The sequence below is a fragment of the Gorilla gorilla genome, chromosome 3 (assembly GCF_029281585.2).
Source record: "Gorilla gorilla gorilla isolate KB3781 chromosome 3, NHGRI_mGorGor1-v2.1_pri, whole genome shotgun sequence".
Classification (NCBI taxonomy): Eukaryota; Metazoa; Chordata; class Mammalia; order Primates; family Hominidae; genus Gorilla; species Gorilla gorilla.
This window is the reverse complement of record NC_073227.2, coordinates 91960872-91979712: the sequence shown is the minus strand read 5'-3', so window position 1 is coordinate 91979712 and position 18841 is coordinate 91960872. Positions and strand designations below refer to the sequence as shown.

At 36.8% G+C, this 18841-nt stretch overlaps 1 protein-coding gene across 1 annotated transcript in view; it reads left to right on the top strand.

The window, feature by feature from the left end:
- The window catches only part of GC (GC vitamin D binding protein), a 42473-nt gene extending 26884 nt beyond the window's left edge, over positions 1-15589 (top strand). The window contains exons 8-13 of the mRNA XM_019025819.4: positions 339-541; positions 2153-2282; positions 2770-2867; positions 4636-4768; positions 11093-11147; positions 15412-15589. Coding sequence (XP_018881364.1) covers positions 339-541; positions 2153-2282; positions 2770-2867; positions 4636-4768; positions 11093-11122 — 594 coding nt within the window. The 3' untranslated portion in view covers positions 11123-11147; positions 15412-15589. The remainder of the gene's footprint in view (positions 1-338; positions 542-2152; positions 2283-2769; positions 2868-4635; positions 4769-11092; positions 11148-15411) is intronic.
- The last annotated feature ends 3252 nt before the right edge of the window (positions 15590-18841 follow it).

Here is an 18841-nt window from a genome sequence, read left to right as displayed (position 1 = left end):
CCATATTTTTATTTTACTAATCCTCTATTGTATTTAGGTTGTGTTGGTTTTTTAAAAATATTTTAGGCAACGTTGCACTTAATAGCCTTATAGTTGTTGTCATTTTATCTACAATTATTTTCTGAGTATAAATTCTTAAAAATAGAATTGTACATTTTTAAGACTTTTAGTACATATTGACAAACTGCCTTTCCAAATGTTGTGCCAATTTTCTTTCTGAGAGTCTTCATACTGACTTTCATAAATGTGATGCCAAAGCTTGTAAGCCTATGTAATTCTTATTTTTAATTAGACTATCAGGAAACTAACAATGCACAAACTAACCATTTGTTTTGTAGCTGCCTGAACACACAGTAAAACTCTGTGACAATTTATCCACAAAGAATTCTAAGTTTGAAGACTGTTGTCAAGAAAAAACAGCCATGGACGTTTTTGTGTGCACTTACTTCATGCCAGCTGCCCAACTCCCCGAGCTTCCAGATGTAGAGCTGCCCACAAACAAAGATGTGTGTGATCCAGGAAACACCAAAGTCATGGATAAGTAAGTAGAGGTGATGTGAAAACGTGTTCCCATTTTAAGTTCATCTGGACAAAAAGTGGGGGCCAGCCAGATGGAGGGAAGGTATGCTATCACTCATTTCAAACATAGGCAAAGTAATACCTTTATGCTTTTCATGGACTTTAAGTATTTGTTAATTAATTGTAAATGACTAAAATTTTTAAAACACCATAATCAATTGAGTGTGATAGAAAGATTTTGGGTAGGGAGAAAGGAGCTTAGAGTTCCTAATTGTGCCTTCTCTGTTTCCTGTGCAAGGCCAAAAGAAGTGACTTGATAATTCTGAACTTCAGCCTATTGTTAATTAATTTGGAAATGTTAATACTTGCCTTACTTAGCACACAGACTGCTAATGAGAAATGCATGTAGAAATGTAAGTGAAAGTAAATGTGAAAACATATATTTGCATACAATGCTGAACACATGTAAAATATATCATGCAACCAGAAATGTTTATAATATTATTAACTAGTTTTATCATATTACTTCTGGTTCAAAGTCACAAATCAAAAGCCTAAAGTATACTAAACTTTTGGACAATAAGCATTTGATACAAATAAAAGAGATACCAAGCACAGAATATTTTTTTCTTAGCATTATCAATATTCCTTTTCATTAAATTTAAAAAGAGATTTAATGCAAAGAAATGGTAAACTTTTATCCTGTTTCATCCAAGTAAAAAAAAGTAAGTTAAATATACCATGGTTTGAATAGATGTGTATGCATAATGATGGCATAAAAATATTTCACAAATAGTTTGAAGCAGCAGGTTGAAATATCAATTAGCAATATCAGATGGCAGAAGTTACATAGGACTGAAACTTTAATTTACATTTTTCTAAATGTGTATTGCTTTTATAAGTGCATAGACAGCAGTGGGGTAAGACATAATGAAAGAATTTACACAAACCAATTTTCACAGAAAAGCCTTTTGAAGTATCCACTTGATGCTTTATACAGAGTCAATTGCATTATGCTTGCACAAAGACAGTTCCATATGCATTTGAAGTAGATATGTTTACATATAATATATTTAAATGTATATTACACGCAAAGCTTTAATTCAGTATTGACTAGTCACAATAGCAAGTATTAATAGCTTGTATCTCAACGAAAGTATTTTATAATCCAAAGCCTGTTGATTTAGAGTCAGTCTGAGCTAAATCTCTTCTTTTTAATTAAGATGCAGAAACCAGGTGCTCTGCCTTTATGATAGATATTTCACATTTTAAAATGTAGGCCAGGCACAGTGGCTCATCCATCTAATCCCAGCACTTTGGCAGGCCAAGTCAGGCGGATCACTTGAGGTCAGAAGTTCCAGACCACCCTAGCCAACATGGTGAAACCCTGTCTCCACTAGAAATACAAAAATTAGCCGGGCATGGTGGTGGGCGCCTATAATCCCAGCTACTCGGGAGGCTGAGGCATGAGAATCGCTTGAACCCAGGAGGCAGAGGTTACAGCGAGCCAAGATGGCACCACTTCACTCCAACCTGGGTGACAGAGGGAGACTCTGTCACAAAAAATAAATAAATAAATAAATAAATAAATAGGAAATATATAACACATATCTCCTTTTCTCCCTCATGCTAGGTATACATTTGAACTAAGCAGAAGGACTCATCTTCCGGAAGTATTCCTCAGTAAAGTACTTGAGCCAACCCTAAAAAGCCTTGGTGAATGCTGTGATGTTGAAGACTCAACTACCTGTTTTAATGCTAAGGTATATTTGCTAGATTTTCTTTATCAAGCACATAGATCAAGGGTTGGAAAATTATAGTTCATGGGCCAAAACTTGCTCACTGCCTACTTTTGTATGGCCTACAAACTAAGAACAGAAGAATGGTTTTACATTTTTACATTGTTGGGAAAAAAGCAAAAGAACATAAGTATCTCATGACCCATGAAAATTATTCAAAATTCAGATTTCAGTGTTCATACATACATTAACTTCCACTGGGACACAATCATCCTCATTGTTTCTGCAAAGCTTACAACTGCTTCTGTACAGAGTTGAGTAGTTGCAACAAAGGCCACATATGGCCTGCAAACCCTAAAATTATTATCCGGCCTTCTGTAGAAAATATTTGCCAATGCTTAATGTAGATAATACTCATACTGATACAATATTTGGAATTTTGATTTAATGGCTTGATGGGACAATGTTTCAAGACAAATAATTTTGTTATGCAATTATTGTTTTCTTACAGGGCCCTCTACTAAAGAAGGAACTATCTTCTTTCATTGACAAGGGACAAGAGCTATGTGCAGATTATTCAGAAAATACATTTACTGAGTACAAGAAAAAGTAAGAAACTTGTTCTGGCTGTATCCTCCAAATTTATCAATAATATTTTCTTAGTACTATGAATTGAAAGCATAGTTGAACACTTAAGCTTGTCTTCAGTGAACAACAACAAAAGGAGGTTCAATTAGGAGTTTTTTAAAGTAGTCAGAATCTCATAGAGTGGAATAATAGACACTGGAGACCCCAAAAGGTGGGAGGGTAGGAGAGGGGTGAAGGATAAGGAATTCCCTATTGGATACAATGCACACTATTTGGGTGATGATTATACTAAAAACCTAGACTTCACCACTATGCAATACATCCATGTAACAAAAATGCACTTGTACCCCCTAAATCATTTTATTTTTTTAAAAGTAGTTGGAATCTAACATCTGTATAAGAAGAAGCTAAGTTTTTCTGGGGGAAACACGTCATGTGTAGCAAGTGGGTGGCCAATTAAAACAGCCATAAAAATATAGATGATGGAATCTATCTGCAGGAACTTGAGTCAAAATGGCAAAATGAGCACATAGCTTAGCAACATTCTTACCCCAGAATTTTCTGTAGATATTGCTGTACAAAACTGAGGACCTATAAAACTGCTAAAAGTGTTATCTACCTTCATGGCATATTGCCTGGCAAGAAGACCCAAACTTTCAATCAGGCATACTGTCAGCTATCACCAGCATATATTCCCTATAAATTAGAAATAGAAAAGTTAACTACCAATAATGTTATATAATAGTCATTTTTCTCAATTAAGAGAAGGAAAAAGCATTTCTCTATAAATAGACATTAACAGTAAAATAATAGGCCATAATAAGGTAAGAAGTGATACTGGGTTCTTGGGGAAAGTCTCCATTGAGAAGACCATGTCATTTTTCCTAACGTTAGTAAATTTCTCAGATCCTATTCCCTCCCCGCAACTTTCTTTTTTTTTTTTTTTTTTTTTTTTGCCTCCTCTGAGTCTCTTCTTGCCTCATTTGCACCCCCCGGCAGCTCAAACCTACTTGTTTCAACAATGCTTTTATGAACTAACTGGTCCCCCTTACCCTTTTGTCCCTTCCCAGCATCCACTCTTGCCAAGCCCAACTCTAGATTAATTTGAGTCTCCTTACCTCCCATTGCCCACCGCTGGGCTGGCAAGCATTTCCTGAAGAAAGTCATAAAACCAGGCTTAGTTGTTCATGGGAGTGGAGAGACGCCGAGATCATCGATTGTACAAATTGAAAGAATCAGGAGATACCAAGTCTTATCACCATCCTGAAAGAGAGATGGAGAGTTCGTTTTTAGTAGAGCTAAAAATAAGAGTGAAAATTTCCTTACTCCTGTATCAGTGTTTTCCAACATACTGAGTTGAGAAGTAGATAAATTGAGGGTGAAATTATATCAATTATGAGAGGAAAAAAAGGCATTAAGCTGGTATGAGGTCCTGTAAAGGAAATATTCTTTAAGGAATTTGAAATTTAAAACTGAAGAGAAGGTGAAAGGTTAGGAAAAAGTAGAAGAGGTACTCTTCCATGTTGAAATAGTGAGCAAATGAAAGAAGACTGGACTTCCAATTCAGCAGCGATTTGTATGTTTACTTTTATGATCTCGAAGAGGCATGTTTCACTTTCTGATCTCAAATTGACTATTCTATACCACAGGTATAGAATTTTCTTGAAACAGGCAAGTATTTCTATTTTCATTTTTATTGTAAAAGATCTGAAATGGCTATTATTTTGCATTAGAAATTTGTATAAAATAAATACATGTAGTAAGACCTTACATTTAAATGGTTTTTCAGACTGGCAGAGCGACTAAAAGCAAAATTGCCTGATGCCACACCCACGGAACTGGCAAAGCTGGTTAACAAGCGCTCAGACTTTGCCTCCAACTGCTGTTCCATAAACTCACCTCCTCTTTACTGTGATTCAGAGGTAGGAAAATGTAACCCTCCACTTAACATGGCAGAATCTTTTAAGAACGTATGCACTCCAATCTACTCATTTCTTTCCTGTTATTGAGATGCCATTATGTGACAGGCTTTTCCTGGTGTTATTGTAACTTGGCTGTCTTTGCAATGAAAGTAAGAAACATAACTGTTTTCATGCTATGCTCATTTAAAAGCAAGTTGAGGTAGTCGTAAAACTTAGGAAATTTTATACTTTTTTTAAGAAACAAAAGAGTCTGTGAATACAGGCAACAAAGTATGTGTAGTGTTTTACAAATTGTGAGTTGTAACCTAGTAACAGCCTATTTAAATGAAGAAGAGAAGAATAAGAATACAGTGAGAACATCAGAGTTCATTACCTTCACATAGTGAAGGTAAATTGTATTTCATATATCTATATGTGTGTTTATGTAGATATATACATATGCATATATAGGCAGGTAGACTGATAAAAATAAATACTTTAGAAAAATGGGGTCATATCATACCTTCTATTAATATGTTAATTATAAAAACATTATTTAACTTTGTTTTAATATGACATAAGAAAAAAATGCAACTGAAGAATTTCTAAAGGTCACATAAATGTTTCATTACTATAAGAGTTATTTTCTAAAAACTAAAAAATGATTTTAAAGAATATTAAAATTTTAGTCATTTTTTATTACGAATTTCTTTTTTAGACACTATCAATTGGCTCCAAACTCTGAAAGCTAAAGATATTAGAAGTCCTATATATCTTCCAGTTTCCTTCCCTACTCCCCTCAATTTTGGATAGTTCTTGGATTCATCTTCCTTTAAATGTCCCTTCCCCTCCTCCCTGTCTCCCCCTTTTCTTCCTTCCCCTCCCGCTTCCTGGTTCAGGCCCAATATTGTTAACAGTAAAATAACCCCTTCCCCTATTCCCCTCCTCCTTTCTCTCTTTCCCCTTCTCTCCCATAAATGTATTTGCATAGTTGCCAGATCATTTATTTTCTAATTTGTGCAAAACACCAGCAGTTCTGGCCAGACCTTTTTGTTTTCTCTGATAGTATTAATAGATGAATTAGTGTTTATCTAATCACCACATCTGAGGCCTATTGGTTTTCTCCTATAAACCACAGTGTTAAGTTGGTATCTTGTATTCTGCCCATCTTTATATAGACTGAAGGTGTGAGAGAGGGGAGGAGACCTCAGGTAGGTTGTGTGGGCCCATTGTTAGTAGACCTGAGCTATGCTTCGACTTCTGAGATTTCAAGTGTCTTATGCTAAGATTTCTTTCACCAAGTCAGCATCTGCCCTATTCTCATGGTGAGGGGTGTATTTTGCTGGCCTTTTTCAGAAAATGTCAGCCCCTATGTTCACATCCTCCATTTTACCTGTTACTCTCCAGCAAGCATTTCATTTTTTTAGAAGAGTCAAAAGATAAAAACAGCACTTCATTTCACTTTACTGCTTATTTGGAGACATTAGTAATAACTCCAAGAATTGTGTTGTCTTGCCCACTCTATCTCTGAAATATAGAGGCAGGGTTAGGAACAATTCTATGCCATACCAAATGATACTTAGGTTAAATGATTTCACGCCAATTAGAATTAGAAGCCCTTAAACCCGTTGTTTTTTTGTTTTTTGTTTTTTGTTTTTTTTTTTGGAGATGAAGTCCCATTCTGTCACCCAGGCTGGAGTGCAGTGGTGAGATCTCGGCTCACTGAAAACTTCACCTCCTGGGATCAAGTGATTCTCCTGCCTCAGCCTCCCGAGTAGCTGATATTATAGGTGCCCGCCACCACGCCCAGCTAATTTTTGTATTTTTGGTAGAGACAGGGTTTCACCATGTTGGCCAGGCTGATCTGGAACTCCTGACCTCAAGTGATCTGCCCGCCTCGGCCTCCCAAAGTGCTGAGATTACAGGTGTGAGCCACTGTGCCCGGCCAGAAGCCCCTTTCTATAAGTGAAATAATTTAAGAATTTACCTGAAGTTTTGTTCATTTATCAGCCACGAAAGCAATAAAGCGCAGTTTCTATTAGACTGCATTTAAAAATACCCAAGAACTTAATTTTAAAAAAGCAAGTCACAAAAGTATAAATGTTGAAAGAAAACTATAAAGATCATCTAGTGTAATTTCTCACTCAGTTAATTCCTTCCAGAGGTGCATTCAGCCTCCATTTAAATTTCTATAGTCAATTTATCTACTCCTAAGAGTAGAAATGGAAATGGCCTATTTCATTGCCAGGTATCTGCACTATGAGAACATTCTTCTATAAATTAAGCTGTGATATTCCCTTTGTAATTTCTCCTGCAATCACCCTGGCTTTCTCTATCAACTAGAAAATGTCTATTCTCTGTCCGCAATAACAGCTCTTTTATACTTGAAGTGACTTTTTAAAAATTAAGCTGTGTAAAGTATTTTTTTAAAGTCTTGGGCTATGCATTCCAAATTTCTTAATATTCATATTTTAGTAAAGTTTTATTTGTTTTGTTATGTTTTCTTTTGTTTTATTTTATTGTACAGTGCCTAAGAAAAAAGTCTTAGTTTGACAAATGGAGCTACATCTTTTTCTAATTTCTTCCTTATAACCTTAGGGATTCTGGTTTCTTTTCTAATTTCCATATTTACATTCTTGTCCCAAACCTATTTGCTAATCTTGTTTGTAACAATTTATAAAGTCAGAATTCCAGATGAAGAGAGTACGGTAGAATAAAAGCCTTTTCTTTAAATTCTCCTGACAAATATGCCATCTTAATCTTTCATTAAAATTCAAACTACTTAAGATTCTCAACATAAAAACAGAAGAAGCTGGATTGTCAGAATATTTTGGTCATTGTGGGCATTAAAACATTTTTAGCATAAAATAATTAATTAAATTGAACAGTTCTTTCTTTTCATACCAAGTTGCTTTTAGTAATCTAAATTTAGTTTCAATTTAGGTGGCCTTAACCTAGAAAAATAAAATCACCTTACATAGAAGTTGTTTGCTACCAGAAAAATTTTCTCTGAGAGTCTGTTATTATGAAAGAAGAAGAAAACAGTCTAAATGTCTTTTAGATTCTATAAGAAATATCACTTTTGAAACCCTTCCCTGTCCCTTTGTTATCTGTCTATACAGATATGCACTGTCCTGCCTGACACCATACAAGACAAACTGAGCTTTAAGCGCAAATTCATGCTTCCTAAAAGCCCCTGGTTTTTCATTTCTTTGAATTGGTTTTCAATATAACATATTGCCATTCAAATCATTAAAATGATGAGAAGACAGGTTTGTAGCTGTCTCACTTCTTGCTTTATCGACAGTAAATTTATAGCAGCTGAGTAGCCTATCTTTCAGTAATTGCTAAAGTAGAGTGAGATGAATGGAGTTGTTGAGATACTTGTGCACATTTGATTATTCAGAGTACGCAAAGATTAAATCCTCTGCTATTTCAATTAGCCCTCTGATTGCCTTTGTAAACTGATCTCATAGCTAGGTAGGCAAGCTCACCCCTCCTTTCTGACTTTACCTTAGTGCAACATCTGATTGAACAGCATTCTCTTTAATTTCCAATGCCTAACGTGAATGTCCCATTTGTCCTATAATATTTGGATCCTAATTTGTGAGATCTCCTTGTCATACATTTGCTTGAAAAACTTTTCCTTAAAAGTAATATCCATCTACTCCTTTCACTGCAAGTCACTTATATCCAGGGATCAGTCTCTACTTGTCATTCCAAATACACTTGGCACAACTACTGGAAGACTGGGAAAAGGGGCTTCTGAACCATACTTAGTGTTTCATTACATGGGTATCTACCCCTATCCTCACCCAATCTTGAAATGACCAGGAAATAGAACAATCAATGTCATTTTCTTTTGGCTTTACCATGGCACTCTTAGAAGTGGTTCATTTGTTTATGCCAAAAAAAGGCCCATTTGCCTGCAGAAAAACCTATAGTTACAAAATTAGACTTGAAATCTTCTTTTCTCTTTCTACCATCATTTAGGCAGGGCATCCCTTTGGGCTCTTCTGAGAACTCATTACTATGCTTCCTTTAAAATGTTTCAACAGACTGCTAGTGAGCATCAGATATGATTTCCCAAAGTATTCCAAAAGTCATTGTAATATGCTGGAATTGATCACTAAAATCTTAAAAACACAGCGACAAATACAAATAGCCAAGTGGAAGCCAGGCAAAGAGGAGACTGACAAGTAGAGTGATATACTGTCTACCCCCCACCACCTGTCTTTCTTGTATCAGGAAAAACTAGTATAGTCACTGTAGTTTGTTTTATCTCTCAGTATAACTTGATTTTATAATCTTCAGTGTCATAGCTATCATTGATTAAGCCATTGCCATTTGTTAAGCAGAAATATTAATAGCCTGGCATGTATGTATTTATAGAATAACCCAAAACAATTCTAGATGTTAATTAATATTTTAATTCCCCCTTTTACAGATGGGTTGAATAAAACTTACAGAGGTTATATGATGTTAGGAAAATCTAAATTTATTCTGTATTAGTCTGTTACTCTCCCTCAATGTCCTTGTCATAGACATCAGCCCTAACTTAGCTAGTCATGACAAAAGCAAACTATTGATAAAAGACTATTGACTGAAAACCCAAAATTATTTTTAAATAGCAAAAATGATACCAGGTTGGTAATATCGCTGTGAATTTTGTCCATCTCACTTCCTTGGACTCTTCCTCCATTAGATATACTCTCTTCTTTTGTGTCAACATTTTTGCCAGCTCTGTCTAATTTGTATTAAAGTTACTCTTCTTATCTCAAAAAATAATAAATAAGGCACTTTAGACACCTCCCTAGCTATATTTCTTTCTCCTCCCTTACAGCCAAGATTCTTGCAAGAATACCATATACTCCAACTCCTCACACCTCTTATTAATTCCTCAACCCTTTGCAGTCTGGCTTTTGATGGTACCATATGACTGTCAACAAAGGCACGCCAACGATATCCTTCTTGTTAAATCTAATAAACATTTTTCAATTCTTACCAGATTTCTCCACAAAACAGTTGATACCCATAAGTATTCCTTCCTTCTTGAAACAATTTACTTAGCACTTGTATTATTATTTTCTACTTTTTGTCTTTCTATGATTCCTCTCTTCTTGTTCTATTTCATATTGTCCTCTTCCTTTACCTGTCTCTTAAATTTGTTTCCAGAGTTTTTTCCTTGCTCTTCATTTCCATGGCAATACATTTTCTCAACTGTTTTCATCAATGCTTATGCTTTTAATCTCCAAATCTCTACCTCTAACCAAGATCTCTCCCTCAGCATTAGGTTTTTTATCCAACTGTCTAGGACTCTCTTCTCCCCCAATATCTTGTCCCATAGGAAATTGAAAATCAACACGGACAAAATATTTTTCCTATAACCTGCTCTTATGTTTTTTGAGTTTATGAATATTATCATCATTTACCCATTGCCCCACAATGAAAATTTAGTGACTCTTTTTATTTCTCCTTCTCTTTTTCCATATGCACCAAATAAAATTCCCAATCCCATCAATTCTAATTCTGCAACATCTCTCAATCTCCCACCCACATTCTTCTACATTCTTGGTATTTAGTTTCAGGCAATCTTTCACCTGGTTTATAGCCTGTCCATTGGTCTCCCACCTCCAGTCTGCCCACAGTGCTTCACATTCCAATCCCATCTCTATACTGAGGTCAAATCAACCTTTTTAAAACACAAAAATGGTTAATACTCTTCTCTAATAGTTCTCATTGCTTCCAAATTAAATTACTTTTTTTTTTTTTTTTTTTTTTACAAAATAGAGGTATTTTGGACCTTGATTTCTTCTCCAAGTAGTGACTTGCTATCATCACTTGTTGTGCCTCCTGCTTGGGTTCTCCTGAACTTGCAGTTTTCCAAACACATTAAACTTGCTTTTACCTCAAGGCCTTTGCACATAATGACTCCACCCGCTTGCCCTGTTTCTCATCAGGCTTGCCTTGGCTGAATCGTTCATCAGGCTTTAGAGTTCAAGTTAGAAGACATCTCCTCCGCTGAGAATTCTTCCCTGGCACTCAAACTTCTCTGTTGTCCCACAACATTCTGTTTGCACCCAATAATTAGCACTTATTAAACTCTACTGCCATTTTTTCTTGTCTACTTTTCCCAGCAGACTGTAAGCCCTTCAAGGGCAGAGATGATGTAAAGCTAAATAAATGCAAAGGGTAGCTAATAAAAAACTGCAATGTAACATTGCATCTTGGCAAGAATCCGCTCCCCTAACCAAGGTTTCAAGATTTTGTATGCCTTCTGCATGATCTAGTAGCCTACAAATGAAATACTTCATAAGTTATATAACATTCTTTTTTCATTATCAGATTGATGCTGAATTGAAGAATATCCTGTAGTCCTGAAGCATGTTTATTAACTTTGGTAAGTATATTTTATAAATGCAGGACCAACAGATCCAGCATTGTAGGATGTATTTTAAATATCCAAGAATGGGAAGGAGACTTTAATAAATTTATTCTTATCTGTTCAAACTCATTTTACAGATGAGAATATTAAGCACCGAGAAAAGTTAAAGAGCTTACACTTACACAAGAGCAGCCAATTTCTGATATATGTAAGACTAGAATCCAGGTTTACTGGTCGGTCCCCTGCCTTGTGCTTCATCCATCATAATCTCACATGTAACATAATGATAGCATAAAGAACATTTAAAGGATTCTGATGCACTTCAATAGGAAGAACTCTGAGTTTAAAGACAGGGCTCATCAAGTCTTAAAAATAACACAGCAAGGACCTTAGGAGGAAAGGGACATTCTTATTCAAATGAAAACAATACTGTTGAAATATTATTACTTGCTTTTTTCAGTTACTATATTTTCACCTATTAAAAAATGCCAGATGAAGATATTAAGAACATAAAATAGTTTATTCCAATGTAAGTTCACATCTTAAACTGAAGAGGCCCCCCCACCGAACTCTGCACATTTCGACGATATTTTCTCTCCAGATTCAATTGTATTTATGCTAAAGATATTACACCTGAGACTTTTGATGCAAACTTGTTTGGATCTCAGTTCTTAGCTGAACTGAGGCTTTTCAATAATGTCAGTGTTTATTTTGCTGACTTACAACTCTGCCCAAAATAATGTGGAAACAAAAGCCTTCCAATCCATTCATTAATAACATTAAATCATTTCACCATATTCAGCTTTTCAACTATTATTTAAATCCTCTGAAGCTGTAAAAAAGAAAATTAACACTCTGAGAATCAGTACAAGGGGGATGGTCAAGAAAACTTATATTTGAAATCACCCAACCTGAATTAGAATCCCCACTCTAACTATCTGTCTGTGAATTTGAGCAAGTTATCTATCCTGTCTAAAGATGAGTTTCCTTTCATGTAAAATGAAAATTTCCAGATCTCCCTCACAGTGTTGTTACAATGATTGAGGTGATGTATATCAAATATTTAAAAAGTAGTACAAATGAATATTAGCAGTAATACTAGCAAAGTTGTTGCACTGATGCTCCTACTACTACTGATGTGAATCTAAACTAAAAAGTTTTCCTGCCCATATATTTTTGTGCTCTGGTATACAAATATCATGTCCCAACGATAAAGTAAGTTCTCTAAATAATTTTCCAAGGAATAAAAATCAAAATGCAAGTTATTTGAAGTGTAAATATTCTAGAGTTAAAATAGTTCCTGATCTCTGTTGCTGCTAAATTATTACATCTTCCCCCCATTTGAATGAATCTTTCCCTTTATCTCAATCCACATATGATAATCTCCAAAGAGTTAAAATCCCAATATGCAACAGTGACCTCACCTCTCATCCTTCAAGATTTCTTAAGTTTTAATTAAGAGTCAGGGTTATTTGGAAAGCTATATGATAACTTTGATTTTGAATATGTTTTTCACTGGACTGTGTTATTATTCAGAACTCAGAGTGCATTTCCTTAGTGTTGTATGTTTTTAGGCTTTGGGAAAACTAATTAAAATAGGAAAAGATATCCTAAGATAAGTAAGGAGGAAGTAATAATTTGATGGATTTCAAGAGATTTCTTTTCAGAACAAATTTCAGAAGTATCTTTTTTTTTTTTTTGAGATGGAGTCTCGCTCTGTCGCCCAGGCTGGAGTGCAGTGGCGCGATCTCGGCTCGCTGCAAGCTCCGCCTCCTGGGTTCACGCCATTCTCCTGCCTCAGCCTCCCGAGGAGCTGGGGCTACAGGCGCCCGCCACCACGCCCGGCTAATTTGGTTTTTTCTTTTTTGTATTTTTAGTAGAGATGGGGTTTCACTGTGTTAGCCAGGAAGGTCTCTATCTCCTGACCTCGTGATCCGCCCTCCTCGGCCTCCTGAAGTGCTGGGATTACAGGCATGAGCCACTGCGCCTGGCCCAGAAGTATTTTTAATGCTAACTCAATCAAGAGATAAAGTTGGTTTGTCAGTGACAAGCTAATGAAGATTCTAATATACTGATTCTTCTGGTTCATGGTCATTATCTTCTTCTGATAAGATGAAGAAATGAAATTTCTTATCATTTCTCCTGTGTTAGTCTACATTTTTCTCTGGCCTTTAATTAATCCTTTGATTTCTGTACCACTAAATTGTTTGGCTACCCAAATACATTTTGATCATCTGGATGGATTACTCACATACTCACATATTCCTTCCTAAAATTATTCACATATCCCTTCCATGGATTTTGGTAACATGCATTGAGTGTTTTGAGCTCAATTTTATCCACTGCTTGTTTATCACCATTGCATTCTGCAATGATGAAGGCCTACCAATGCTCAATTATTTCAGGAATAGTTACATGGCTTTGAAATAGCAAATTATACCTTGTTCACAAAGTTATAGGTCTGAGGTACTTGATATCCAGAAATAATGAGACCACAACTTTACCACTTATCTTAGGTTTCCAGAACACAGCCAACTCATTGCAGTTCCTGGGTTCCAGGGAGAGTTTTGTAGCTGTATTGGACAATTATGAAGTCATCCAACTATCAGCAGCATTGCCCCCAAAATAACACAATCCTAGTCATGAGTTGCTCTAAATCCAGGTCTTAACGTAATGATTTCAGAGTAAGTGCTGAGTACTTTCCCTCAGATAGATCAGTCTTTTCATCATATATTAAATTATTCAAGTAGAAAATATCCATTTTCTTCAATGATTTTTCCCTTGTAACAGGTGATCCGCAGAAGTGGCACATTGTTTAGAGTGAAGCAGTTCCTAAAACCATTAAGCCAACTTTGGTTGACTATGTGTTTCATTTCCATTTAAGCCTACCCATCTCTAGTTAGGGATTTGACTCACTCATAGAAGTTGAAGCCTTTTGTCTCAAGGTATTCTGATCCCTAGTAATACCTACAATTCATGTCTTCCAGTCAACAGTTTCACGCTATTTCACTCTCAATTAGAGTCTTATTAAAAACTTCAGTTCTCATCTTGACAGTTATTGGTCTCCTTGATCAATCTTTTTCTTCAAGCCTTCAAGCTCCAAATTGATTGTGGCCACACCTGCATGCACTTTTGGAGACAGAATCTCTGTCTCTTACCCCCCACCCCGCCCACACCAAGATGGAGTCTCACTCTGTCGCCCAGTCTGGAGTGCAGTGGCGCAATCTGGGCTCACCGCAAGCTCCGCCTCCCAGGTTCACACCATTCTCCTGCCTCAGCCACCCGAGTAGCTGGGACTACAGGCGCCCGCCACCACGCCTGGCTAATTTTTTGTATTTTTAGTAGAGATGGTGTTTCACCATGTTAGCCAGGATGGTCTCCATCTTCTGACCTTGTGATCCACCCACCTTGGCCTCCCAAAGTGCTGGGATTACAGGCGTGAGCCACCGCGCCCAGCAAATCTCTGTCTCTTAATTATCTCACAAAGCCAGGTATTTTTTGTTGTTAGCTTTGGAAGCAAGTAGTAGTCCCTCTGGGTTGCCAAAAACATAAATGAGTTGGCTCACAGTGTAGAATCAGATTGGGTGAAAATATTTTAGATACCAGAATCACACCCAGCACAGAGAGTTGCTCACACTGCGAGAGAAACATAGGAACTGAGGCTGTGAGGGAACAGATTCGTGTCCCTTATTGCATCCTCACTCCAAAGCATAAACTCGTTGAAGACAATGAAACATGGAGTTTTTTATACCGTGCAAATAGAACTGTGACATAACTATATTATATTGTCTTGGAAGAGGGAAAAAATTAAGGGAGACTAATTGGCCCTAATACAAAGTAGAAGATGATTTGATGAAAATTCACACTCATGTTTTGCTAAAACTACTCAACTATTGTCTCAATTCCATGATGATTGTGGGCCTCATTATGCCACTGGTTGACAGTTTTGCCTTGGCCATAATTGTTATTACCATAGAGCAAAAAGTCACATTCATCACCAGTTAAAAATATAATTAAAAAACACTGCACAATGTACAACGTACCCTGGTGTATGGCATATAAAGCCATCACTATTGGTATTGGGACTGTCTTAACATTTTTTTCTTATTCTGGACCTATGAGATGGGCCATAGTGGATATATGGGTCATCCTAGACAGAGTCATTTTTGGCATAAATATTAAAATAGCATGAGGTTATATGCATCTGTTGAGCAATATTATGGTTGTTGCCCATTAGCTCTGTTTTTCTAACATAAAATTCATTTCATTATTCTCATAGACCAGAGTTGGAGCCACCCAGGGGAATGATCTCTGATGACCTAACCTAAGCAAAACCACTGAGCTTCTGGGAAGACAACTAGGATACATTCTACTTTTTCTAGCTACAATATCTTCATACAATGACAAGTATGATGATTTGCTATCAAAATAAATTGAAATATAATGCAAACCATAAATATGACTGAGAATTATGTGGCTCTTCACAATGTTGATCTTCAGAACTATTCCCGTGTCTTTCACAAAAATGCTACAGTAGGCAATCTCATAAGGCCTGTTTTTGTCTAGATCTCTGCTGTTTCCTTCTAAAAGACTCAACATTAAGCATCCACTTTACAATTCCCAGTATGCTAAACTCCATTCCCTGATTGATTCTCAGGCTTAGTAGGTACCATTAAGAAAAAGTTAGGCTGGGCACAGAGTCTCACGCCTGTAACCCCAGCACTTTGGGAGGCCAAGGCGGGCAGATCACAAGATCAGGAGTTCGAGACCAGCCTGGCCAATATGGTGAAACCCTGTCTCTACTAAAAATACAAAAATTAGCCGGATGTGGTGGCATGTGCCTGTAGTTCCAGCTACTCGGGAGGCTGAGGCAGGATAATTGCTTGAACCTGGGAGGTGGAGGTTATAGTGAGGGAGATCACACTACTGCATGCCAGCCTAGGCAACAGAGCAAGACTCTGTCTCAAAAAAAGAAAAGAAAAGAAAAAGTTAGACAGCCTTCCACTATAAAGCCTAGAATATCTCCCTTTTAAAAACTAACAGCCAAAAACCAACAAGTAACAAAAATACTCCTGAAACTACCTTCTTGCTTCCAGCCACAAGTTGCTTGGAATTAATTAAGTAGTATCTGTCTTGCAAAAAGAAAATCTTTGTAGCTTGAACAAGTTTACTTTTACAAAAACCTCCTGAGAGAAATGTATAGAGACAAAGTTCTAAAAACATGATTTTTCTGCTTAATTCAATATACCACATATAAAAACATATACAACGTTCTATGTGCCCTCTTTGCCCAAGGAAAATGAAAATGTTCTCTCTATTCTGCTTTAAAGGAAAGTTCATATGTTCAGAGTAAATACCTCTCTGAAACTACTAAAAACCATGCAACCTTCTATATGTAGAGTTAATTGCATCAGGGAATTTGAACTCACCTCATGTTAGATGTAGAGTTATACAACAGATGAAACAATTTTATGGCATATATAATTTGAGTCAAATTAACTAACATACCTGTCACTACTCAAAATTCTAAGTCCCATGAAGGAGGATCTCATTAAGTGAGCCAAGGTCAAGTGACCATGCCTTTAGCTGCCAGGAACTGGGAAATAAAATGCCTGCCGCTTGCACCTTCTACATAGAAGGTGCAGCCCTGCCTTTCCCAAAGATTTCAAAATGAGAAATAAACCTCAAACAGAGAAGTTCTTTGGATGACAGAAAGTCAAAAAGCAACAAACTATCTGCTAATATTTAGGCAGCATTTTGGATTTTTAAAAAATTCTCTTTCAAAAATTACCTTACTGAAGCTTCAAACAACTCTGAGAAGTAGGTATCATTGCATTGATAAGACACAAGGAGACTGAGACTCCAAAAATGTGAATCAGTGGCTCTAAGTCACAGAGTTAGCAAATAACAAAACAAGGCCTTAGTTTTCAATTGCAGCATTCCATGGAAGGTGGATGGACATACCTGATGAATGTGTTCCCTGATCAAATTAGTTTTACCATCAGTATAGTATATCTCTCCTTTGAAGAGTCGCAGTGTGCTGTATGTAATTCAGTGCTTCCAGATTTATTTAAGGGCTAACCCCTTTTCCTTTTTCTATTTCCCAGAATTATTCTCTATAAAATTAATTTTGGAAAATTCTTTTCTTATTTGAAAAATTACATTTATAAATCATTCATTAACTACTGCAAACTGGTCCATTTTGGTAAAGTATTTTCATGCTCGACCTGATGGAATTGGGTGTTTTTTTGTCACGAAGTAGTCAATAAATATACAATTCACTGAAGTAGGGTTTTCATAGTTCCCATGGATATATTTTCCAGCACACTCTAAACACATTTCACCATTTTTTCTTATATTAAGAATCGCTGACAGAAATATTGTAATTTTAGTAAAAGAGTTTTAATGTTAGATCTAATATGCATAATGATGTCATTTGTTCCATTTCCTAGGAAGCAGAGCTCTTTTGATAATATATTGCCAAATTTTATGCCTGCTTCCTAAGTGCTGCTCAACATTAAAGAGATGCTTTTGAATATCCATTTACTGTCAACCATAGCTGATCTCACTAGATAATTTCCTTTATATAAGAAGTCCTCAATTTTTTACACCTTATGTATCACCTTCATCTGAAAACCTGGGTCCTCACCATGATTAAAAACAAACAAACAAACAAACGTGCTGTAATTTTGTATTAGTCTGTTTTCACACTGCTGAACAGGACCTACCCAAGACTGGGCAATTTACGAAGGAAAGAGGTTTAATGGAGAACTCAGTTCCACATGGTTGGGGAGGCCTCACAATCATGGCAGAAGGCAAAAAGGAGCAACTCACATCTTATGTGGATGGCAGCAGGCAAAGAAAGCTTGTGCAGGAAAATTCTCCCTTATAATAACCATCACATCTCGTGAGACTTACTCACTATCATGAGAACAGCACAGGAAAGACTTGCCTCCATGATTCAATTACCTCCCACCTGGTCCCTCCCACAACACGTGGGAGTTCAAGATGAGATTTAGGTGGGGACACAGAGCCAAACCAGATCATTCCAACCCTGGGCTCTCCCAAAACTCATGTCCTCACATTTCAAAACCAATCATGCCTTCCCAACAGTCCCCCAAATGTTAACTCATTTTAGCATTAACTCAAAAGTCCATAGTCCAAAGTCTCATCCAAGACAAGTCAAGTCTCTTCTACCTATGAGCCTTTAAAATCAAAAGCAAGTTAGTTATTTCCTAGAAACAATGCAGGTACAGGCACTGAATAAATGCAGCCATTCCAAATGGGAGACATTGGCCAAAACAAATGTGCTGCAGTAATCCGAAATCCAATGGGGCAGTCAAATCTTAAAGCTCCAAAATGATTTCCATTGACTCCATGTCTCACATCCAGGTCACGCTGATGCAAGAGGTGGGTTCCCATGGTCTTCAGCAGCTTCAGCCGTGTGGCTTGGCAGGGTATGGACTCCCTCCTGAATGCTTTCATAGGCTGCTGTTGAGTGTCTGCGGCTTTTCCAGGTGCATGGTGCAAGCTGTCGGTGGATCTAGCATTCTGCAGTCTGGTGGACCATGGCCCTCTTCTCACAGCTCCACTAGGCAGTGCCCCAGTAAGGACTCAGTGTGGGGCCTCCAACCCCACATTTCCCTTCCACACTGCTCTAGCAGAGGTTCTCCATGAGGGCCCTGCCCCTGTAGCAAACTTTTGCCTTG